This window comes from Pagrus pagrus (assembly GCF_965226575.1).
Source record: "Pagrus pagrus genome assembly, chromosome: 12".
Lineage (NCBI taxonomy): Eukaryota > Metazoa > Chordata > Actinopteri > Spariformes > Sparidae > Pagrus > Pagrus pagrus.
In genome coordinates this window covers 4,372,536-4,398,795 of record NC_140196.1, presented here as the reverse complement: position 1 = coordinate 4,398,795, position 26,260 = coordinate 4,372,536, and the positions used below count along the sequence as shown (strand labels likewise).

The window sequence follows — 26,260 nt, the reverse complement described above, 5'->3', positions numbered from 1 at the left end:
TCTTCTCCTCATTTCATGCTTCTCTGTTCCATGTTATTCATTCTAGGAAGATAAGATGAAGCTTACTTGAGGAAATTGCACTGTTTAATTCATCATTCCAAGCTGTTCTTTTTCTAATTAAATCACTGCATATTCTATTCCTTGCTGTGCTATTCTTCATTCTCACACCACAGTCTATTTTACACCCGAACAAAGCTTTAATACACTGCTGAAAAAATGGCTGTCCGGGCTAATTTTGTCCGAGCAGAAAGTCTTTTCGTTGCGGTAATGAACTGTAGAGGAGGTTTAGAAAGTATACAGTAGCACGGGGCCATTAAAGATGCATGAAATGCAAATCAACTCTATTAAAAGAACTTACTGTAAATCAGACTCGGTGCCGCAGCTTTTGTGTTCGCTGCTTCTGTCTGCAGAACATGTACAACTTTGCAGCTTTTATCCCACACGATAACCTCGTCTCAAACTCTGGGTTTCTACACAGAAAGTGGCTCCTTTGGTCACTTCTGTATTCAACTCTATTCCAACACAATGAAATATTTTGATGCGTGATGCTAATTGACCATCAGAACAGCAGAATGATATATAGAAGAGTATTAACATGGATTTAAAGCATTAAAACGAGAGCTACAGTACAATCTGCAGAGGATACTAATACTGTACACTTGCTTCTGACAAACGTGATTTCTCTTTAGTCTGCTGTATCTCATCTATTCCTCTTTTTTAGTATCAAGTCCAGAAAAAAACTATTAAGGCTTTTCTCATCACAGCGGAGTTGCAACATCCTTCCTGGAACCAAGTGAGCTAAGTGTGGCTTAAATCAACATGACATAAAACAGTGACAGCGAGCAGAGTGAATATATACACGAGAGCGGCCAACAACAACAGCTTGTAAGACCCTTAAATGAGAGAGAGTGCGTGTGTGTGTCTAATCTCAAATTTCTTCTTATCTATGACATAATACGGCATTACTGGCAGTATCATTTAACTTATTCTGACCTATTTTACTGGGTCATTTCCTGTGCCGCCAATCAGGAACCAACCTGAAATCGGATTTTCTACAGCGCTAAGCTAATTTCAATCTTTAGGGATAGTACGGCACAACATAATATAAGATGGGGGAAATTATGTTCTAGTGTAGCTCTAGTGAGATGATATAAAACTTTAAATATCAGCTTTTAAAAGAGCTACTATCGCCAAACTCGTCTCTTTTTGTCTTCTTGTGAGGATATATTGCCATCTTCGTATACTCATGTGATTATGGGTGTTTTGCCTGCATTAAAGAGGTAAACATATATGCAAACACACACACACACGGTCACACATTCACCACCTGTACAATTAATGCCGCAAGAATACACAACGTGACACACTTTCAGCAAGCTGTGTCTCTATCACACAGAGCGAGGCAGCATTAAAATGAGACAGAAACACACGTGCACACCGAGGCCACACAGATTTATGTGGCTGTTCTCGTCATTGTGAGGAGCAGTTGGTGGTGAGCATGCATGTGTGTATACTGTATGTGTGTGTGTGTGTGTGTTTGAGGGGCAGATGGCCTCCAGTGGGTCATTAATACCGACTACACCATCCTGCAGTGACCTCCACCACTTAACCCCCCTTCATACTGAAACCTGTTATAAGACAGATGAGGTGAAAACGATGCAGCGCTACACTCTGATAGATGGTGAGAACTCACTGTCCGCTTAACCCCACTGAGGAGGACACTGTTCACCAAATAACTTGTGTAACAACAAAAATAGTGACAAGTTTGAGATGACACTTGTCAGAGTCACTAAGTGCCGGAGAGGAGAAAAGGAAATCTGAGTTTACTGTAAACTGTGTGTGTCTACAATTGTTCTTTGAGGTTGAAAGTCTGTGCTGAGCGTTAGAAGCTGCTCCAAAGAAATAAGCACCATCAAAACCAACTGATGTGGCGCTTCTTATCTTGCATTGATATTTGCACTTAAACGCAGCACAAAGACTACAGCCAAAAGCCAACTGGAGGCCAACATGTATTTAAACTCTGCCTGCATGATACAAGATATCTAAGTTAGAAATCTGTATTTGAACTCCAAAGAAGGCCAACAAAACAGGTCTGACATGCTCTTGAATGCACATTAAAATACATCTGATAACATAACTGCAACTGGATTTGTGAGCTGGAAGGGAGAAGAAAGGGTAATGCCAAAAATCTCAGGGAAATGGCATGAAAAAAATGAAGTCGGTAGCAAATCAGTAGTCAAGAGGCAGTAACACAACGGCCTTACAAATAAAACAACCGCCAGCATCGATTCAACGCGCCAAGTCAGCCGAATAAGCGTTGATAAGGCCGAGGAGCAGTGATGGTGTTGGACACACACTGCAAGAAGTCAAGTCAGGTCAAGTAAATGTTATTCATATAGCCAAAAATCACAATCACAATGCCTCAGTGGGCTTAACAATGTGTACAGTAAAATAAATCCTCTGTTCTTAGACGCTCGATTCGAGTAAGAGGCCGGTAATCTTTGGGACACTTGAGAAATTGCCTGGTCCTGGCTCCTTGTACGCAACAGAACCTGCTGAAGAGTTCACTAATGACTTCAACTCAGTGCTACTGGTGACGGCTAGCAACATATACTGCACAGCCCACATACAGTCAGCTGTTACTAATGGTGTCAGGGCTCTTAAACCCTCCTGGAGTACGATCAAAACAATAAAGCAAATTTGGCCTTTTAAACAGGCAACACGCAGGGGCTTCATATGGTGCAACTTAAACACTTACTCATCGTTTTCTATGTAAACCCACTCATTATCAGCAGGCTGCAATATGTCCACTTCAACTGCACATAAAGCAGCAATTTTCCTCACGTTTGCTTCCAAGATCTGTACATCCCAGCTCCCTACTTTGAACTACTTAAGTCGATTAGCATGATGCTACATGATCCAATTCAAATGCGTGTCGCTGTTTCAACTTCAAGCCTCCAATAATTCAAATGAAGATGGATAAAAAAAGCCATAACTCTTCTGTTCTTATACATTGACTACACAGTAGGCTTTGCATGTGCTCGACCGCAGATCATTATCTAAACATCATACTCAGATAATCCCATTTCATTAAATCTAAGGACTAATGCAGATGTCACGCAGATGTTAGAGAAACGTTTGGCCCCTTGAAAAATAAAGATAATGGATCAGTGAGTCTGCGCGTCCTTTAACACTACAGCTTCATGTGTATTCAACATATCCACTATAATGAAAGGGTAACTTTTCTGTTATACGACCTATACAAAGACCACATATTAACTGAATGACATGTCGGTAATGATACGTTATCAAATTTTACAATCGTTCCAACTAAACGTTGGTGTGCATGACCCCAGTGGGAACAGAGCCCGCAGCCATGGTAACACTCTACATGTACGTATCCAGTTAAACAGGACCATATGTACCGTATGTGGCTTGTGTTATTTACTGTATCAACATTATGTTATTTCTCCTTCCATGACTTACGTGTCATTGTGGATTTATGGTGTAAATTCCTCACTTTTTAACCTCTCCACCGAGGGCCAGGGGAGTGATAGAACTGGGTCGGGCTCTGGACTGGATCTCAGTCACTCAGACTGGGTTTCACAGAGCTTAGAGCCGACGGACTCTGGAGGGTAAGACCGGGTGTAAATCTCTGAACGCTGGACAGTCGAAGCATTCGCTTCATGTCCGGGCAGAGAGACACAATGTGTGTGTGGTTTTGTGATAATGTCACTGAAACATGTTTTCAGTTGCACCTTTTAACATCTCTTACTGTTTTTGTTGTTCCCCTTTCCCTCTAGACTTGTTTCACCCTCTTCTACTTCAGTTCCCACACACATTTCACAGAGCTTCAACAATCCTCAGAGAAAGTATGTTTTTGATCTAGGGGTTAGCATATAATTACCAGCTGCCAAGCCAGTTTCTGGATTGTGTTTTTGCAAATTTATGGTGAAACACAATGGTCTTTTGTTAGTGTAACACAACATCGTCATGGCGTGTCCAATCTGCCTACACAATCTACACACTTAAAGACAGGTGCTGAACACGGTCATACCTGTTCCTGTCGCTCAAGCCAGCGGTCCACCATGGGGTGATTGGCGCTCAGTGATGAACGAGCTGTCTCTCTCTGAAACTCCCTCTGATTGGCCCATGTCCCTGCATCACGCGGCAGACTGCGGTACGTGTCTGTACCTTTACCCTGCGAAGGCACAGACACAAAGGTTTTTAAATGATGCTACTATTATCATGTAGGACTTCTTCAATGGACTGACTCCATTTCCAAACCAGGTGTAATGTGTGCTTACCGGCCTTTTGGTAAATATTTATTTTCTTATGATGGATATATGTAAAAGGTATTGTCAAAAAAAATTGGGAGGATGTTTACATGTACATGAAAACTACAAATCAAAAGTCGCAACTTGCTAATTAGCAGCTACAAGGGTCATTAAAATTAAAGTGCAGTAAATGGTCAAGCTTAAGGGCGTTCAATAGTCACTTGGAGCATTATATGTTCGTGAAGACGGCCTCATTGACTGAGGAAAAGCTTAATTTCCCATAACAGAGCCACAGAAGGCGTCAGTGCCGTTGGTTTGTAAGTAGTTGAATGAGCCACGTTTCCTCCGTCTTAACATATCAGTTTGGATAAGAACTATGGTGGCAAACAGCCATTTCTGTTTCTGACATCCAGCCACCCACCTTCCTCTCGAGGCTGTTGGTGCCAGAGGCGTGGCGAGCTTTCAGGAAGCCGGCAGTGGTGGACCAGCGGGTCGGGTTCTTCCTCGACGGCGGCTCTTCCGTTTGGACTCTTGGATCGCCGCCGCTAAACGGCCCGTTGATGGTCAGCAGGGCAGGGTCGCTGCTGCGCCGGACGTGGAGGGGCATATCTGAGAGAGAGGAAGGAAAGCAAGGTGGTTATAGACGTATATTAACTTTTGAGCCAGGGCCTTTATTCTGGGAGGGAAAATAATATATATAATACAATTTTTTGCTTCTAGGAGAGTGCCTTATTGTCAGCGTATAGATAACCATATCCTTTGCTGTCGTTGATAAGACTAAAGACGAGAGATGATGGATGTAAATAGGCTGGAACAAATTTTGTTCGCTGAACATTGTGGACTAATAAAGGCAATTAATCACTGAGATTCCATTATCACCCCGTGGCGGAATAATCTGATTTATCACTAAAAGTCTAATCAGGCAGCTCTAGTTTCCACTTTACTGTCAGAGTTATTGCCTCATAACACAGAGCAGAAGACAGTGTGTGGGAACAACAATATGAGGAAGAGCCTATTGAGAAACACCAGTGTAAGTGGATGCCTTCCATTAAAACTCTTCACTCCGTTTAAAAAGTTGCAGTGCGTGGGAAGTGGGCCAAGGTCCAACTAACAACTCCAACGAGAGCAACGCGCACAAACACACCACAGCCAGCGCCTGTACACAAGACACAATGTGATGACATTACAAGGCTCCCACTTTCAGACCTCTCCAAAATCCCACAGGCGGGTTTTGATAGGCTGAAACGTACCGAGCGGACCACACAAGAGAGATTGAGTGTAAACTGAAAACTGAAATTGTTTTAAAAAAGCGAAGCATCTTCTTTCGGATGACGAAGCCAAGTGTCACGTTCCCATGTTCTCTTCCAGGATGTTAGGCTGCTGCTAGACGATGGTGTGTGTTCTTACAGGAAGTACTGTAATCTGGCCGAAGAGACGAGTGTGTGTCTGAGTCAGCAGTTATTTGACTTTGTGTGAATTGTGAGACCGAGTGCATGGACAAGATTAAGCGTGACCATCTGCATGTTTGTATGTGTACTCTCTGATAAACTGCTGAGTTTGTAGGTCAGTGTATGTGTGTATGGACACTTAATATGTTTGTTTGGAGGTATGTAGGCAATTCTGCAAACTGAAGTGGATCTCTGTGTGTTAGTTACTAACTGCGTGTAAGAGTCTGTATTTTGTGAGCTCACAAAGCAGCGAACATGTGTTTGTATTTGGAAATATCTGAGCCAACAGCTACAATATGTGTTGGGGATCTGGAACTGTGTGTGTGTACACTGATGTACTTGGCTGGTGTTGGGTCACCCGGAGCGTGGGACCTAAACAGCTCTGAGCTGTGGGAGGTAGCGGCACTCTGGGAGATGGAGTTCAGGGGGGGATAGAGCGCAGGTCGGCCTCACAAGTGTCAACACCACCTACACTACAACTCCCAGGAGGCATTAGGACACAGGACACCACCAGCTGAACATCAGTAACGAGTTGCCTCCGTCAACTTTGGGCTATGGCTTTGCAAAATGCTTGTTTCTGATCCCACTTTACTACCTGAGACTGTGCCGTTTGAAAGAGATGTGTGCTCACCAGGCCGAGAGAACAAGATGCAACCTATAGACTGGGGCCCAGACACACCAAACAGACGTCAAAGAGCTAGCAGCGTGTGCTGTTCTGAGCGTGTGCGTGAGAGGAAATAACTCTCCATACCAACAGGTGGCGGTAAAGTTGTAAATGTCACTGGTGAAGAGGCGGAGGTGAAAACTAAAGAGGAAATGGGCGAAATCATGGATACTACAGCGACAGACTCAAGGGCCTTTCACTTTCTTTTTCTGTTCTCTTCTCGTGCACTGATTCGCAATCACAGCGATGCGTTTCACCGACAGGCGGCGCCACCAATTCTACTTGCTCAGTTGGCCCAAAAGTCTCAGACGAGGGCCGAGATGTGCCAGCTGTGCCAGACACACCGCAAAAAACAAGCGCCACAGACACTAACCAATGGCCCCAACATCGGCCGACAGTTTTCCTTGTTTCCTGTGGTGAGTATCATGGCACTGAATGGCTTTTTCACAACACCCCAGCGTGTGCTATTTCCAATTTGCTGTCATTAAAACAGCTCCTGAGGAACACTTACTCCTTATTCAATGTGGAAAATTAAAAAACAGACAATTTAATTCAACATTGTAATTTGTTTTTCAGTCGTTTCCTTTAATAATTGCCTTTTAAACGTTCATCTTTATGCAGTCTGTTTCAGTTGTGTGTTGCTTTGTGCGTGAATGTCCATTAAATTAAGCAAACGTAAAAAAGCATACGTACTGACAGTTTTTTTAACATACCCAATTAATATTTTTTTCCAATGTGGGAACACTACATACTGACACACAATTAGATTTAGTCTGACGTATGAAACACTGGGCACAACTTGATGCTGTGTTTTAATTGGTTTACCCCTCCCATCTGTCGTTACAGATACAGAGAATTTTGTTCAAACAGTCTCTCATTAAATTAAACAAGTCAGTCAAAGAAACAAACAATGCCTTGTAACTTTTCATTGTTATTGTCTCTGTAAAACAAAACAAGATGTTTTTTTTGTTTATTGTTGGTTTCTCTAGAGGAGCAGATGTTAATAACTTGAAGATTTTAAACTGAAGCAGTAAACTTCTGTCGAAATACGACTAAGAGTGCAAGCCAAGAAACATGAATTATTAAAAGCAACATAAGAAACATTAACAGTACAAAATGAAACTGCAGCTCTTCAAAGGGCGATCGGGGACTGCATGAGACATTAACGATTAAATTATGAAATACTGAACTTGTGACTTTTCTCCCCAGAATAATTGCAGCATTTTGTGAATTAACTCTTCAAAACTGGCAGCTGTAATGCTCTCATGTTCAGAGCGGTGGCATCACCCTTTCATCAGCATTTTCATATCTGCAGAGCTTCGGAGTTTAACAAAGCCAAGAAACTAACATCAATCCATTTGAGTATTTCAATAGATCTCTCCGTCTAATAAGCTTAATCACTTTGCTTTTTGAGTTTGTGGGCCGAACAAGAAAACTGGCAAAGACCCACCGAGTGCAGCGCCTCTCATCTCGACCAACATGAATCAGTGATTGAAAGCCATTCTCATTAGGCGCTTGTGAAAAAAATAGAAAATATTAATCAAATTCTTTCTCTTCCATGACAGACATTTCTCTTAAAAACCCCATAAAACTCAGCTGATGAGATTCAGTGTCGCCAATTAAGCCTGGTTTCGAATATATTATGGAGACGGCTAAATTGGACATAACTGGCAGGTGTGATTATGCCCTGAGATTTTCATTTCTTACCGCAAATTCACATTCAGCATCTCATCCAGAAATCCAATTAGGAGTGGAGTGACCTCCCTCGCACTCTGTGAGTGTGTGTGTGAGTGTGAGCGGGTGCGATAGGAGATTTCGGTGGCTGCTTTGTCAATCAATGCCAGCTCACAGGTCATTAGTGGATAAGCCATCCACCAACCTATTTTTAGTGCTAATAAAAGATGCTAATTAAAAATTGGCTGTTTTTTTTCGCTTGAATTGATTTGGAGTGTGTGTGAGTAGGAGTGTCTGTTAATGTGTGTTTGGAGGAGACAAAACAAAAAATGTTAACTTCTGAGAATCGGGCTCAAGGAGGGGAAGGAAAAACACAACCCATTTAATCAAGGGACTCACTCCTACCGACGGCAGAGTCTACAGGAGGAAAAAGTGCAAGGAGTCTCAGTTAAATGAAGTGCACGCTGAATGTGAGGCAGCAGGTATAACAGTGAGTCTCCATTAGCTGATAATCAAATAGCAGCAGGTTGTGGAGACGCTGTTGTTGCCTTTAATTTCATCTCATCTGAGTGCTGGCAGAGATGGTACAGTACCTTTTCCATTTGGATGTGAATGACTACAAGTCAGGTTAAATACGTGCTAATTAGTTTGTATTAAACGCAGCTGGTACGTGCAGCATTTTGTTGACTTGCCACGCGAGCTGTCAAGTCGAGGGCCCAGAACATCATTTTAACACTACTCTCGCTAATATAGCCACTTCTGATCGAGAGTATGACTAATAAAAAGTTGCAAATGACGACGTGAAGAGGAGAAACTGCACTAATGCACAACACGTCTTACGGCTGACCGTCGGCCGAGCGTCAGAAGTTCAATCTAGCACTGTGTCAGTCGAGTTTTGACGGTGAACCCTTTAAATGATTGAACGATTTTTACACTATTTTCGCTCTATTCTTCATTCTTTGAAAAACAAGACGCATCTATTATTGTATCTCACTAAAAAGTAGTAGTTTGCAAGTTATTTTGACTTGTGTGAAGTCTTGAATACCTCCAGTAGCAATTAACACGTGGAACTACTGTAACAAGCGTCCTACAACCATGTGAAAAAGTAAGAAAGAAATTGGTGAAGACAATCAAACTAAAGCATGAGGACTGTCAGCTAGTGGGAGAATAAAAGTACATCATCAAGAAGAAGATGCATGAAAAGAAGCTGATAATCAAAGTCAGCTACAAATGAGCCTATTCTGAATAAAACATAATGCTTTAGATTACATATTCATCATAACCTATATACAGTTATACAATAGGCTAATAGGCTACAGATACAGACTGAGACCTTTTAGTTTGAGTCAAAACTTTAACTTTTAGCAGTTTGATAAATACCGATGCAGGAAGAAAGAGGAACGCTGCAATAAGCACGTAAAGAGAGAAACATTAAAGAAGGAAGAGGAGGTAAGAGTGAGTCAGTGGGAGTATGTGTTTCTATGTATATCTGTGTGGGTCTGCTTGTTTGCTGCCGCTTGCGGTTTGTGTGCAAAAAGCTTTTGCTTGATCCAAATTGACAAATCACCTACAAGAGTCGGTTTCACATCCAAACTCGAGGTAATTACGGTAGAAGAAGCGACTTGGCCGGCAAAACTGCAGAGGTGGACGAGCGCCGCGTCACATTTGATTTAGGAGGCAGCGAATAGAACCAATTAGCCACTTTGGCCGGGGATCAAACGGCTATCTGGGCCTGTAAAAAAAAAAAAAAAAAGCCCTCCTGTCCAATTATCAGAATTTATGGAAAGGGCTAAGGTACCGCTGGGCTGTGATAAGGTAATTTGTTGGGTTTGCTGTATAACTGGAGCTGTTGATGACATTTGATGCTAATGAGGATGACAGTTTTGTAATTTAAGAGGAATCGACTCAATTATTAATCATCTGTTGAGTTGATTTACTTCCTGATTGTATCTTTAGATAATGGCCGCTTCATCCAAATAACAAATACCTCTACAGATCTTTAATCCAGCCAAATGAACCGCTAATTTATTTATTTTTTCCCCCTCCACCAGTGTTGGGACTTACTGGTACGCAGGGCAGAAGGCGTGACCTCGATCTCACTGGCGGCCTGGTAGGGTTGGAAGGCCGAGGCTCCACTTCCGGCACTGAGGTCTGCGGCAAACAGGTCGGGGCTCTGGGTCCCGGTGGAGCTGGCGCTGGTACCGTCGCCTCCATGATGGGGCTCCTGTTCCTCGTACACCGCTATCAACTGCAGGAGGAAGGCAGACCAGAGGGGGGACGTCACAAGATGTTGGAGTTTGAGAAACATTTGAGAAACATGCAGGGTCAAACTGCCGTACGTTTTCAGAACGAGAAGGGGAAGAAGTACAAATACTGAAAAGTAGATTACATTTATTGAAAAGGTTTTCTTTGTATTTGACAAAAAGCTTAACACCCACACAATGATATCACACACTGGGATAATCTGGATTATGAAAATTACGATTATAAAAAAAAAAGAGAAAGGGACAAAGACAGGGACGTATGAATGCAGGAACCGGGAGGGAAGTGCTTTAGGTCAGATGTGAGAGAAATATAATAGAGCATAAATACCCCCAAATAATGGAGCGACTTACAAAAGAGAAAGTAAAAGAGGGGTGAGTGAGTACAGAGACGGGCACAAAGAAGAAACAGATCAGAAGGTGGCTTGGATTTGTAGAGAAAAGTATTGCTTTTCTCTGAGAAACTCTTGCATAAAACCCCAAAAGGTTTAGCAGCATTTGTGGAAATGATAACTGTGAGTTACATAAGCTGCTCAGTCCAAGACAAGCATGACGAAGAGCAAATCACACGGGGTGAAACGATCTTAAATAAATAAAATGTTATTCTTTCTGTACCTGTGACTATAAAAAGGGGGATTTCATCACCCCTTTATATCTTCCATATGGAGCGAGGGTATGGAGGTGATTTAGACTCCCCATTTTACGTTACGACACTGAAGCGCTCATTATGTCCAATCATATCCTCGCTCCACTCAAAATGCCTCCACATTAAGCTCCGTCTCCCTCACAGATCTGATTAATTCCAGCCTCTACCGAGTCTCTTTATTAGATTAAAGATGAGATTCACGCCATCCCTCTGTGACCCCCACCGGGCTCGCATGTGTGTTCAGCTGGCTTCGGTTAGAAGAGGAGAAAATGAAAAATCAGTCCAACATTTGCCAATTCAAAGGGGATGTGATCTAACCGTCCCTCGTGGTGATATTTGATGTAGAGGCATGACCGTTATAACGTTCCCTACTCGAAGGTTCTACCTTCTGAACCACAATTTCACACGCTCGCTGAAAAACAAACAGGGATGTTATCCTGCTCAAACATCTTCAAAATATCACTGCAGTTCATCTGGGTTTATTTACATGCTCCTGACCAAAGATATAAAACCTAACCGTGAACTTGAAAGAAAAACTTGACCCAACACCCTGCGGCAAGAAGGAGCTGATCAAAAACAGGCTCAGAAATGTTATTTTCACTTCAGAAAAAAAGAAATACCCCAAAACAAGAGAAGAAAATAAAAAAAGAAAATCAAATTACTCTTTTTTTAAAGTCTCCTTTGAAAATCGCAGAAATAAGAATTTCAAAGTCGCGGGTTTATCGGTTTTACTTTGCTTTCGGAGGCACTGATCCTTATCTCTGGTTGAGAGAGTATTGAGCACCGGCTCTGAAGTGGAACCAGTTTGACTGGAAGATGAAGGAGTTACAGAAAACATGTGTATTTCATTTCTACCCATCTTTTCCTGAGAGCAAAGTTTGGACTCGCATGCACTTCAACAATCTTTGGTTACATGTGTCAATGCATAGGGATAATGATTTATGATATTGGTGGCCGGAGCTAATACTACAGTGGGTCTGAAGGGGCTTACTCAAATACGGTTGTATGTTTTATGCTTTTAATATATATGTTGCTGCAATTGTCCCACTTTCTGCAGGATGACTTACTCGAAGGGAAAGATTGGCAGAATCATGCAAAAGAGACGGAAACGTTCTCGGTCCACTTCTCTTTCAAGGTGGGAATATGGCGCCTCACCGTCTGTATAAAAGTTACAGAGGTGGATTGGAGGGACACTTTCGTTCGGCCTCTAATCCACCAGTGGAGACAGTAACAGAGCCGTAGCAGACTGGTGCGGTCTCATGGCGGCGCTGCTTGGTTCAGTGTAAAAAAAAATATTTGCTGCGCTACTGTGTCAGGTGTAAAAGGGGCTAAAGTTTGACAGCGCAGGTAATCCACTAGTGTCACATCTTGAAGCACCTCTCTAGTGCAGTAGTATGTAATGAGCCCGGGGGTTGGTCGGGGTGTTGGGATGGGTCAATTACAGGACACTCCTCCTGAAGTGAATAGTTTTAATAGTTTTTACATAAATGACGTAAGGTACATTACGTGACATCACGTGTTACATGATAAGAGTTACTTCTCTTATTTCAACCAAAAGTACGATGTTATCCTGACCCTAATCATTATTCTGCTAAAAAGCATTTTGAAAGTAAAAAAAAACAACAATTCAAAGAGAAAAGATTAACATTTTGAGGCCATTAAGGAAACATTATCACACTTTTACTTAATGAAAAAAGCAATAACCAATAAAACACCCCTAACATGTAGGAAGAACAAAGACTAACATGTATACAGTAAAAACAAATGTGGCCACAAGCATTCTCACACACACACACACACACACACACACACACTCAGAATTACATTTAGAGACACCCACACAACCCATTAAAACACACACACACACACACACACACACACACGCTTGTACCATTCAAATCCAACTACCAGTTTTCCAGCACATTAAACCTTCATTTCAGCCACATTTAGCCTGAGAGCCGGGGAGTTTTATAGCACGCTGGACAGGCTCCCTGGTGAGAATAACAGGCTCTCGAGGGCACACACACACACACACACACACACACAAACACACACACACATTTACAGACCTCGAGACTCATTTTTCCCATTAGGCCCTTTACATAAATGTGGACACATTTACTTCAAATTAGAGCTCACGTCAGCCGCGGGCTAATGTGTACACAAAGTAATGGGGGGTAATAAAGGTCAAAGGGCAGCACGGTGGGTGATGGAGGCAGCGTGTGTGTGTGTGTTTGTGTGTGTGTAAGTGAAATAAATGTAGGGAGAATTTGTTAACGAAGAGAAAGAACGAAAGAAAGAAAGAAAGAAAGAAAGTAGAAGAGGGGAGTAGGAGTGGGAACGGGGGAAGTAAAATAGAGGAGAGTGTAGGGGTGTGTGTGTTTAAGTGCTACACATGGGAGAAGGCATTAAGACAGGGTGTGTGTGTGTGTGTGTGTGTGTGTGTGTGTGTGTGTGTGTTTTATGCGTACATGTCTATATAAAAACTTCCTGTGTGTGACCGTCAGAGATACATCCACTCTTCCCTCATTAAAGCTCAGTTCAGCCCAGAACAGCTGAGTCAGCAAACCCCCTCCCTCCCTCCCTCCCTCCCTCCCCTGGCCCGTTCCCTGAGGACACCACAGAAGAAGAACCCCCCCCCCCACAACCTCATGTGTTTTTTACAGCCCATGTGGTTGTTATTACATGGTAATCAGTTCGGCTGCAGTGCGCGCTATAAACGTGGTCAGGCCTCCGAAGCTTTAGCCGATCTGATATCACTGAAAGGTAGAATTTATCAGAGATGATCAACACTGTCATAATATAAGATGATCTCTGGACATGATGTGGTTTGTTAGAGCCGCGAGTCCAACCAGAGTCTTGAGAAATCAGGGCGTTACAGCTCGACATATGGAGTCCAGGTAATTTTACTTTTCATGATGCATAAATCTTAGAAGATTTGTGCATTTCCACTGATGCTTTCTCTTCGATACGTCAAAGATTCGCAATAATCAGAATATTATGTTCCTATAACACTGAACCGTTATTGTTCGACAACTGGAAGAGGCGCATTTGCCCACAGGGGGTCCCAGACCGTTCATATTATCAAATTATTTCAAGCCAAGAACAGTCGCTGAAATCATCTGCACGGCATTTGTTTTCTACGCAGCGTCCAAATTATGAACGTGTGAGATAATTTGCATACATATATCCAAACGCACACGAGTAGAAGACAATAAAGGGCTTTTTTAATGAAAAACAACTGTTTGCTGGGAGGAGGAAGATAACAGTTGAATGTTTGAATGAGTGTGAGGGTCTTCTGCTCATTGCTCAGAGATATTTTTATATAAACTTTTGATTGTTGGAACAGTAAACATGTTTAAAGCTTTTGTTGAGCTGTCGGGGGGGAAAAAAACAGCGTTTTCTGGAGACGAAAGACTCCTTATGTACTGTCAAGCACAATTTAGAGCCAATTTTCAAGTTAAATACAAGAAAAACATTATGAGGAGAAGTTACTGGTTACTTTTATACTTTCTTTCACCTTAAATATGTATTTAATTCCCCAATAAATTATATCAATCCATCTAAATTGGACATTTTGTCTGCATCTTGTGATCACAGCTGGACGAAGATATTGACAATAGCAAAATATCCGCCAACATTAGCTTATTACAGATATACTGAATCTGTAGAAATGTTGGCAGCCTAGTAAATTCAGAATTGGTCAGGCTAATTATACCATATATCATTTCTCTGTGACAGCTGCCTCATGTCAGATTGCAGTGAATGCACCAAGCTTTGGGAGAGTGGTAGCATGACTGTTCAAGAAAGAAGTGTATGAGTGGTGGTGTTGGGAGTTTTAAATACCCTTAAATGATATCTAGCCTCAGCAAGAAGGCCAGAAAAGGCTGAATCACATGATGAACAGATGAATCAGTATGTTTCTTGGCCAACAGGCTTACTCTGACTCATGTCGGGAGAATAAATCTCTGACAGAAGTCAAAATAATGGTTCTTCTTTAATGCAGCCTCAGCTTGGTCCTCCCTTCTAACCTTCCTGTAAAATGAAAAGGCTTTGAACCTAACATGACAAATAAAGGCCTGAATGACAGGTAAACATGCTTAGCATCAGTTTCACTACATGTGTTTCCTTTGTCTAATCAATGTAAATGAATAATGCCGCGGTGTAAACATCAGAGGGCACGGCTACGACTGACAGTCGCTCCCTCGGGACTCCATGTTGGTTCAGTTGGATGTTTCGTCGAGTGAATTGGTGTCTGTGCGATATGAAACAGCCCTGAGCCAAAGCTAATTGCCGAGGTTTGTTGACAAGCACGGTCCTGACCCTGCCACCCACCATCATCATCATCATCACACACACACACTCCCAGATAAAGGTGACATCCAATCAGCAGGCCTGGTTTACCCTGAGGAAAACAGAGAAGTGGGTGTTGATTGGCCTGTGAAACCAATAATGTCAATAAAAGCCAGAAGGTTGAGACAACTTCAAATCATTCTGGGCTTCTGTGCCGACTTTCAGCTCAACCTCTCACAGTTCAATTAGGGCTGCAATCACGTCCCTAATTATTTATTTATAATTTAATCACTTGTCACACGTTAAACATGACGTGTCAATCACAAGCGATGGCGTCAATATTTCATTCTCTCAGACCAACAATGCAAAAACCACAAATGTGGTTGAGTTTGAGAAGCTATGAAAGTCAAATTTTTGTGTTTTTGCTTCCAACCGTTATTGGATATACATTTTTTTTTTTAATTTCTGTTGATAAATTGCACAATACACAAATGTTTTGACCCAAGCTTGTTATGTAAGCAGGCAGCAGGCATGTGCGTACACAAAATGTGTATACGAGATGTGCTTGTGTGTGTTAAATTCTTCTTTTGCAAAACTTTTGTTCACTTTCTTGCACAACACGCTTTCCGTACACCCAAGCCAAAGAAAAGGGGGGGGACAATAACTGAAAAGTGAATTGCAATGGAAAGTGTGAGTCGGTCCACAGCAGCAGTCACTTGCAGCTCATAAATCATCATCATAACTCTGGCCAGAACAATGCGCTGGCAGCCGGGCCGGAGACAGGGAACCAAAGGTCTCTCAAAGGGGAATTAATCCTCACGGGTGTGTGTTGGCGGGGGAGGGGGAGGGGGTTGAATGTAGCAAGACAGGGTCGCTTGCTTGCTTGCACCACATCAGTGATCGCCCAGTCCGATTTCATCAGAAATCTCTGGGCTCATGAAGTGAACCCCCGTCCAAAAATTACAGTTGCCTTACTTCTGGCTAGCAACTCCGAGGCATAAATCTTTTTTTCCAAGCTGCTACATCCATCTATCGACCGTTTGATTTATTCCCTCGTCACATTAAATAACGTCAAGTCATTACAATTTCGCACAGAATTATATTACATCAATAGACCGCATTTTCCCTCGTGTCAGGCTCCACGCTGCGCAGAGTTTGTGTTCTTCCATATGATTTATTGAATCAGAACAATATTACAAATAAGAGTAGACACATTAAATGAAAGCGAGCAGGACTGATTATCTGAGGGGAAATTTGCTCGTCATATAAAGAGGAAATGACAAGACAGTGGACCACAAAGGTACCAAACGCCAAAGGGATAGCGTAAGTTTAATTAACTCATGAATTTAATCTATTAATGCTCACAAGTTCTTAAAGGTGATTCCATCCCATTCACTGTTAACTTGGATAATGTCTACGCACCAGTATCACCAAGAGAAATTTTCATGTGATTATTAAAAAACTTTGCAAACAAAGTTGAGTCTGAAAAACCCAAATCCTCCAGACCTGGCTCGCACTGAACCAAGCCCATGCTCCAGGAGATGAGAGGGCAAAAAGCAAAGCTGTCAGCAAAAGGAGGGAAGTAACCACTTCACTTTCGCCTACACAGCTGTGTAATCCAAAACATGTTGTCCCGACTCTCCTCTCAGGTCAAAAAACTGCAGCCTAGAACATTTTCCTAGGTTACATGCTTTTCGGGGGAACTGTGGTGAAAGTGCGAGGTTGCAGCGGGCCTTTTCCCAAAAGCGACAGCCATCAAAACCCTCGGCATCAGTCAGCCGCGGCCCGAAAAACCACAGAGTGCAGACAGGCAGTGACCAATGTTACTCCTAGGTCAGCACACCGCAATGTTTATGTGACGAATTAAGTTTCAAAATGTCCTGCACCGGAGGGAAAAATACTCGACCCGCCACAAAAATAATCATTATTTTTAAAGGATTGTTGGTAACATGAAACTTTAGATGACAACACGATAATACTTCTGCACACAAGACTCACGACAGTTGATGGCTGTGAAAATGTATACTTTAAACATTTGAACAGCGACCCATAATTTAGCTCGTTCGTGACATTTGTTTTCGCGTTTTCGGAGGAATGTGACTCTCGACGGGTTCATTAGGTGAAGAACAGAATTGGCTGCGTATGAAGTTTTACTTTGTAAAATCAAAAAAAAAGAAAGGTTAAGAGTTTGAGAGCTGAGGCAAGAGTTAGAGTTACATGGTTTCCGCTCAAATACATGACGACGGCGAAAGCTTTTCATCACGGCCGCAGAGCGAGAGGAGAGGTGTTTTCTCCTCTTTCATACATCCAGTTTGATTTGTTACCTGAGACGTTACACGAAAGCTTACAGCATAAATTTTCCACATATGGCAGTTGGTGGACAGCTGTACAGACAAGGCTGTACAATAAAACACTCAGGAAAAATATCAGCGGCTCCGTCTCACCTCATCAACAACAGTCTTTTTAATGTACTGTACAAATGTAAAGCGAGGGGAGAGGCAGCTCTGCATTATGACGTATGCAAGTTTTCCTCACACGAGTGGTAGTTTGCTTCAGCGTTTTATAGCACAAGCAGGCCACACGGCTCGTAATAAAAGCGGCCTCGCGTACAAATAAAAAAAATATATAAAAAGAGTATGGGCTTGTGAAATAAAAACGTTAACCTTCAGTAGACAGAAGCAGGAAAAAACCTTAGAAACGCCACAGAAAGCTCCATGAACGTGTTCAATGAGTGAGGACGCGTCATCTAAAATGATTATAACAGATATTTTAAGGATTTGTTCGTTCTTTTCAAGGAGATCAATCAAAGCACATAACAATATCTATAAAAAACAGAAAACCTTTGATTTCAATTTGGGGCAAACAACTCAATCACAGTCAGTTCAAGGTGTTACAACCTCTGCACAGCCAATCAACAGATCCAAAGATTGATGGCATGCTTGTTTCAAGGCTTTACTTCCAACTGAGGGGACCCTTAAAGGTCCAGTGTGTCAGATTGAGGAGGATCTATTGGCAGAAATTGAATAAAATAACCACAACGAAATGTTCATTAGTGTTTAACCACCTGAAACTAAGCACTACTGTATTTCCATTACCTTAAAACGAGTCCTTTATAAGGGAGTGGGTCTTCTTACACAGTCCGCCATGTTTCTAAAGTACTTACTGGACGTAAGGACTCAGTGGCCTCCATAAGAGAGGGTGAGGTGAGGGGATTTGTCATTGGTTACAATCAATCAGTGTTACAACACACGATGATAGCTCAGATATTCGAGTGCTTCCACAGTTTGGGGAAGACCTCGTCCAGTTTCTACATAATGATGCCTCCCCGTGCACAGAGCCGGCTCCATAAAGAAACTATTCTCCCAGTTGGGAGTGCCAGCCCGCACAGAGCCCCGAACTCGACCCCATCGGACAAATTGAAATGTCGACTGTGAAGTCATCTACAATATTTACAAGGGAAAAAATGGAGGAAAATATTTGGTGTAAGTAGTGCTGCTCCTCCAAAACAATTTCTTCACAAAACTTCAGTCTAATGGAATCAGAACCGACATCTGAGCTAACTTTCCCTCCAACACTTCACTCGACATCCATCACACTAACTTGCACATTGAGGCTCATCCTGTCCCATTTCTGCGTTCAGATGAAATGTAAGTACAGCATGTGCAGTGAGTTCTTGCTTTAGCACTCTGTGAGATAACAAAGTGACAGAATAACTTCAGTCACCACAGATCACTCTCATCCACTCACACAGTCGTATCTGCGAGTTTCAGAAAGACAAAGACTTTTTTGGACCTTTTAATGTTACAGGGAATTTTATTTAAGACGACTGAAACAGAAACGGCTTGTTTTGGAATATGTGGGGAAAGAAAACATCAGGATATGAAACATTGGGCAACTCTCCTGCATTTCGTCTCCATAAAGCCAACAAATGTGGCTTTAACTTAATGCCACTGTTTGGTGAAACTGCCCTACACTTGTTTACCAACTTTTTTACTGCCACTTAAACTTCTACCAGCGCCAAGACCTGCATGAAATAGTGGAAATTTCCAGATTGTTCAAAACTTTCTCAGATGATCAAACTTAATTTGACTCATTTCTGTCATCAAATAGTTTCCGAACAACTGTTTTTTCATGAGCCCTTTGTGGAAAAAGTGTGAATCTGAGCAGCAGAAGCCAAAGGAAAGGGGCGGCGGTTTGGATGTGTGACAGATGTGGCTAAGATTAGCTGAGGCTGGTAGACGAGCAGCGCAACCCCAAACTCCCACAGAGACTGTTACGGAATGAGCGAAGGCAGAACACAGCGACCTTGACCTCACTGAGTTGAGACCAAGACACACACTCGCAAGAGGAAGGAGTAGACATATCAAATAAAGGAGAACGAGACGTGACATTGCCCAGGTTGTGTTCACCTTCCCCCCACACACGCTATGAAACATCCAAACACTCGACATCCTATCGCTAAAAGCGGCTTCTTACACATTTATTCACTCACTTTGTCCCCCCAAAGCACAGAACGACACTAAACACACAACAATTATGTCCAAGCAAACACAGATTTAGGATTACATTGTAACTGAGCGGCGTGGAACACGTCCAATCAGCATAATGACCCGATATCCATTTCTCTTTAATCCAGACAATAGAAAACATGTGGGCAAAAAGCACGGGGCCGTCTGAGTCGAGGCCAAGCTGACAAAATGAAAACAGCAATCAGACAGAGCAGAGGGGGGGAGCGAGGGGAGTAAGGGAGTGAAGGTGATTCATTCTCCAAAATGAGAAGAGTGCTGAGCTGTGACTCTTATTCCCTGAAAGATGTTGCTCTTGTTAAACTGCGATTTACTAAACTTTGATTGGTGGTATTCCTCTGAACTTTGGCTAGGAGTCGTTTAAAGCCATGCTTGGAAACTAAGAGCAATGATAGCCTGCATGAACTGCTTGCGGTCATGTTTTTATGCCTTCCTCTATGTCTTTTCTAAATCTACAGACATGTATCCCATCTTTCCTGCCAAAAGTTCGATGAGAAGATCTGATATCAATCTCAAGTCTGTATGCATATACTGAAGCTGGAGCCAGTGAGGAGTTAGCTTAGCGTAGCACAAGACTGGAAGCAGGGTAAAACAACAATATCAGAATGGCCAATTAGTGAGCTTTAAAGGTGCTGTATGCAGATTGTTTTTAACGCTGGACAGAGACGGACTAAGTGTTTTCCCTTGCCTTCAGTCTTTTTGCAAAGCTAAGCTAATACCCTGCTAGTTCTGGCTTCAATTATTGATAGATGGTAATTGGGTAATTGCTAATTAAAGTTGCATTTTTCTTTAGAAAACGTTGTGCTGGCTCGATGTTTGAGACACAGAAATGTTAATGTGAAAAACATTAATTTGTTTCCAAAGAAAACTGTCTTCAGTTCCACTGAGTGAATCTTAAATGGCTCCCACTGAGGAGTTTCGTTTCCCTGAGGTTGAAATCAAACTTAAAATTTCCATTTTTCTGTTTTCGCCTCACCTTTCACTGTCACATCCAAGAAGCCTTGTTCTCAAGTTAGCCCCATATGTTCGTTCACTTAGCTGCGACAGCTAAACTGATGATTTCTGGATATTGGAGCTTTGAAAAAAAAAAAACAGTTGAAGAGTGCTGACAGTCTCAGCTGAGTGCAAAGTGCGTTTAATTCAAGCTGCTGAAAGCTGATAGATGTGAATACAGAACAAGAAAGACGGCAACAAATCCACTAGAGAGCCACACATACTGAAAGACTATTTCCTATGGCCAAGCACCTGATATTGCAGCGTGAAGCCATTTCTGAAACCTCTGTAAGAGGAGATCGTCCTCTGGTTGATAATGTAGAGCACGGCACAACCACTGGCATGAGTACAGGTTAATTCCCCTCTGCAGCTGTCTACGCTAAAAATTAATGTACTCAAGTAACTGTGGACATTTTGAACACGGCATCCATCAAATCAGCTTGAAACCGAAAGACAAATGAAGCCTCACAAACCTTTTGACAAACCCAAATACTTACATGCTCTTAAAACTCTTTGTATCCTGTTATTTCAGCACCAGTTGAAGCAATGAATCCTAATTAGTTTATCTTAATAGCTGCTACATCAGCCTTGCTTAGCATCTATCCTTATCTATGGTACTGAGTGGTGATTTTGATGAATGCTGTATAATCTGACAAAATCAGCTGTTCAATTTAGAATCCGAACATCATCTCCCAACAGCAGAGACTTCATCATCATCCCTGTCAAGGACTAAAGGATTTTATATCTTCAGATCGGTGCTTTGTTCACCTTGGTCGGCTGCCTTTTCAGAGCAGAATGAAACATTGAGATACGGCCAATAGCGCAGTTTTGTACAGCAGGCTGCAGGGCTGTGCTACCTGGGGAAAGGCCTCCATCACTCCAGCTACCAGTGCTGACAACTCACCCGGCCAGGTAAACCAGTGCTCCGGGCAACAAGGTGAACCAAAAGAAAGCAATGAAACGGCAGCAGGAACAGAGCAGATACATACTGTATCTGCTGAATGTGTTGTGTACGTGTCAGACAAGCACAACACTCAATCCAACGGTAGCATGCTAAAATATTAACCATGACATTGTCAGTCTAAAGGGTCATTTGACTCACTCAGGTCTAACAAATAAACATTTGAGGCTAATCAGCAGAGCTCCAGACCTGCAATGATTAACTGGAGCATTGATTAGCTGTCAACTACTAAATTAATTGGCAAGTATAAAACTTAAAGTAGTTTCTTTAAGTTAATATTCTCTGATTCAAGCTTCTTAAATGTCGATATTATCCGTTTTTTTTCCTCCAATTGGACATCATGTTTTTTAGACCAAACAACTAATCGATTAATCAAGAAAATAATCATTAGTTGCAGCCCTAAAAGCTAAAGTAAGATTATCTTAAGACTAAATAAAATTGTAGATTCTTAAAAGGTGCAATATTTAAGAATTTTGATTCAAAACAGTCAAAAATTTACCAAAATTATAAACAGAATGTGAAGACGTAACAGTTTTGACCCCATGTCAAAGACGTCTACATATCGTGTTGCACAGATATCTACTGAAGTAGCATACTAACCAGCTAGTCATGTGTCTGAAAACCTTGGTCTAAAGCTGCTGTGCGAGCAGTGTTAACACCAACCCTCCCCCAGTAGTCCAGCTAGCTGCACTGCTAACTGAGCTAACTAGCTAACAGTCACTACAGTCGTGGAACAGAGTGCAGTCAGCAGCAGTTAACAGTTACTCTGGTGACATGCTGCCCCTTTTTGTTGGCAGTATGAATTCAACAAGTATCTAGCTTTTACATATTGCACTTTTAAGCTGCTTAGCACAATATCCACCTATTCCTTCCCAGTAGCCATATTTTCCTCTAAGGTAGGCATCACTGATTGGCAGTGATCAATAAGTGTCCGGCTCTTACCTTTGAATTAGCCTGCCGATAGGGCGACTACCTATCAAAGCTTAATAGTAGTCTTTGTACCACCGTAACTCACATCAGACTAATTAAACCAACTAACATTAAACCAGTGTAACGAAGGTGCTCGGATGGAGCAAGCGCAGACGAACTCGTCACCTTTTATTGATCATCACTCCTTCCATTAAAGCCATTGAGATAAGGCTGAAAAACAGAGCAGTATTCCTTTAAATCAATGGTGACCAAAACACATCTGTGTGTGTGTGTGTGTGTGTGTGTGTGTGTGTGTGTGTGTGTGTGTGTGTGTAGGTGAGCGAGTGGGGGTGAGGGGGTGAAGAAGGGGGAGGTGGTTAACTGGCACACTAATGAGCACCATACATCACATGCTATCAGTGCTAATCACACTAAGGGCTATATTTAGCCATTTAGCTTCAATTACCTGTTTTCCACGGGACTAATCAACACCGAGCAGGCGACACCGCTGCTGTAAATGTGACCGCATGTGTGCGTGCATGTGTGTGTGTGTGTGTGCGTGCATACTGCTGGTGCGTGGATGTATATGTTTAATTAAGTAGGACAACCTGTGTATGAACACGAGGTCTTAATCGCTTTTGGAAGGAAACCGCAGCTCTCGCCCTGAACTCGTATTGAGCCGAGATAAGTGGGCCGAGTTAAAACCCGGTGAACTGGGCTTTAAAAACCCAACAAACGATTCCTTTAAACAAAAACAGTTATGAGATCAGTTATAACGGAGCTTATGTTGTGATAGATTTTAATCTGTTAGTACCCAGACAAAGACTTAATTCCAGCTTTATGGTTTTTAGAAATTACAAACAAATAAGCTCCTTAATAAGAAGCAATTAATGTAACTTTGTGATTGTGTGTTGGACCACAGATTAGATCAGGGTCCACATATTACACGCAGCATGTTCTGTTTTCATTGCTCGTGCTTCCATAAAACACAACCGGACATTACTTTATCTCAAACAATATCTGAGAGCAATTTATTCTCCATGTTTCGCTGCCAAACAATAGTTTCTGTTCATGTTCTGTTTTCTTTTAGCTTTTTTGTTAAATTGGTCTTAAATTAAATTCCCAGCTTTAGAAAAGCCTTTTTTTTTTGGGCTTTCTTAAACCAGCCTGAGTAACAAATCTCTGACAAATCATCATCACACAGGAGCGAAAGAGCACAAGCTTTACCAATCATGACACTACGTACCAGCTTATCCTCGGTGTGACCCTGTACTGTACTGCGCTAGAGGCCACAGGTCTTGTTTTTCTGCTGTGTCTGTTTCCGAACAACAAACAAGTTGTTCATCTAACCTCTGTGACACAACGGAGGAAACAAACAGAGGATTTAATGGATGTATGACTGTGCTAAAAGGAGCTTGAAATGTCAATCCAGAGGGTAGTGAAAGGGAGAGGGGAGGGTAAAAGAAAATAATGCATGGGGAGAGCGAGGATGATGGACAGAAAGGAGAGGGAGGTAGAGTGGATGAGAGGAAGGACAAAGGGGAAAAAATATAGATAGAAGAGGCCCCGAGAGGGGATAAAGAAAATGAAAAACAGGAAGGAATAGATTCAGAAAAAGAACAAGGAGAAAAGAGATGATGAGGCTAGCCGAAGAAGAAAAGGGAAGTAGGTGAAAAGAGGCCAGACCAATCGTCCATGAGAAAGACCCGGCGGTGGGGACTGAATTCTCAAGATCGAGGCCAATGGTGCTTTAAACTGAGCTGTTTCTTCACAGAGTCTGGCCGAGACGCTCAGAACACAGCGAACTGGACAGCTTCCCCCCCTCTCCTTTGCCGGGAATTATTCTGTCACTCCCTTGGCTTAGACAAGTAGTGCTGGGGGAAGTGTTAGCGTAGCGGGAGTTTGTATGAGTGTGTGTGTGCGTAGCAACGCAGCTGGCAAGACTCAAGCTGGCTCGAGCATCGGCGCTGTTCCCGTTGCACAATGAAACGGCCGTCAATCCAGAGGAAACTAGTCTTTTTTTAGCAATAAATCAGCTGAATTAAAGAAGTTGGGAAGTGAGGGGGGGAGACGGCGGGAGAAAGAAGGGACTGATGGGACACGGGGTGGGCAGGGAGGAGGCTGAAGTTTCGTGAGAGACAGACAGAGAGAGGCAAAGACCGAGTAAGATATGACACAGTACATACTGTCTGTATTTATCATTATAGCTATAAAAAGACCAGACTTACTCGAAAAACACAGCAAGTCCATAATTCTTCCATGACTTCGCGTGATTGAGTGCTTTCAACAACTGTTTACAGAACTGTGCAAAGTCAGGGTTTGAGAATTTGGCATTGGCGTCCAAAATCCACAAAGAAGAAGTTGTTGTTTTGAACGAACGCCAACAAACAAGTGATCGTATTTCTTTGTATCTATGTTTTGCCATAACTAAAGGCCAGAGGTCAGACTCACACATGAGCAGCATCCATGCAGATGGTAGATATTCAGCGTGCGATGGCTGAATGCCACTTCCGGGTTATTTTAAACTGAATTAAATGCACAGTATGTCGTTTCTGCCATCAGTCGAAACAATGACAGGCTGATAGTAGCGTGGGATCATGGGAGTTGTTGTTTTCACTGTTGAACAATCAACGCTGCTGATGAAAATCTTTCCGACGTGACTCAGGCAGAAATTTAAAGGTCATTAACTGACGAATCATCTGATATTTCCTCTGGGAAATATTTGGGATAATACAAGTATACAACTAAACTAAATATATAACAAATGTCTTGTTGTTTTTAGACATTTTTATGTGACATATTACTGTGTATCTTTATTTACCATGAAAACAGACCAATAAAACGTTGAGTGACCTTCATACATTGAGACAACCTGCTAACTAGAATTAGCGCCTTGTGGTTGTACGCCTCCAGTCGCACCAGTCAAGTTGCTGTTCCTGAGCTATGAACTTAAATAACGTCAAGAACATTTTTCACAGAACATTACGATGTTATCCTATCTGACATTTGTGTAAAATGTTGTCATACTTATCATACTAATAGTTGAGAAATGGCCAAAAAATGTGTTTGGTGGGTCCACAGTGACCTTTGACCAACAAAGCTAATCAGTTGATTCTTGAGTCCAAGTTGACGTTTGTGCCAAAAATAAAATCCCTTCGTGCAATTTTTTTTATACATCGCGTTCTCAAGAGGTCACAGTGACCTTGACCTTTGACCACCTCAATGTAATCAGTTCATTCTTGAGTCAGAATTTGAAGAAAATCCCTCGGGACTTTCTTGAGATATCACGTTCGTAAGAATGGGACGGCTGAACAACCAGAAAACATAATGCCTCGGGCCACGGCCATCGCTGCCACGCAGACAAACTGTAACATTATTTGGATGTTGTGCTGGGGTTTACTTTCTCTCGCACTGCCTCTAGTCTGACTACTTTACCCTTAATGTGTTCAACAGTCCCCGGTGAATAGGTGTAAATTGCACTCAGCTATGTGTAATATATATATCGGTGGAGAAAAGCCACCTTGGCATCACATTTGTCCAGTTTTCTTACATATTCACAAACCACAAAATGCAACAAGCACTGCCATTGGATGCTTTTCAGCAGCCTT

General features: G+C 42.2%; 1 protein-coding gene across 8 annotated transcripts in view; it reads right to left on the bottom strand.

The window, feature by feature from the left end:
- Positions 1 to 26,260, bottom strand: part of pard3ab (par-3 family cell polarity regulator alpha, b) — a 248,697-nt gene that overhangs the window by 147,937 nt on the left and 74,500 nt on the right. For all 8 annotated transcript variants that reach the window (XM_084369105.1, XM_084369111.1, XM_084369108.1 and 5 more), the window contains exons 3-5: positions 10,128 to 10,311; positions 4,699 to 4,886; positions 4,058 to 4,201 (exon numbers count right to left, since the gene is read on the bottom strand). In XM_084369105.1, coding sequence (XP_084225231.1) covers positions 4,058 to 4,201; positions 4,699 to 4,886; positions 10,128 to 10,311 — 516 coding nt within the window. The remainder of the gene's footprint in view (positions 1 to 4,057; positions 4,202 to 4,698; positions 4,887 to 10,127; positions 10,312 to 26,260) is intronic.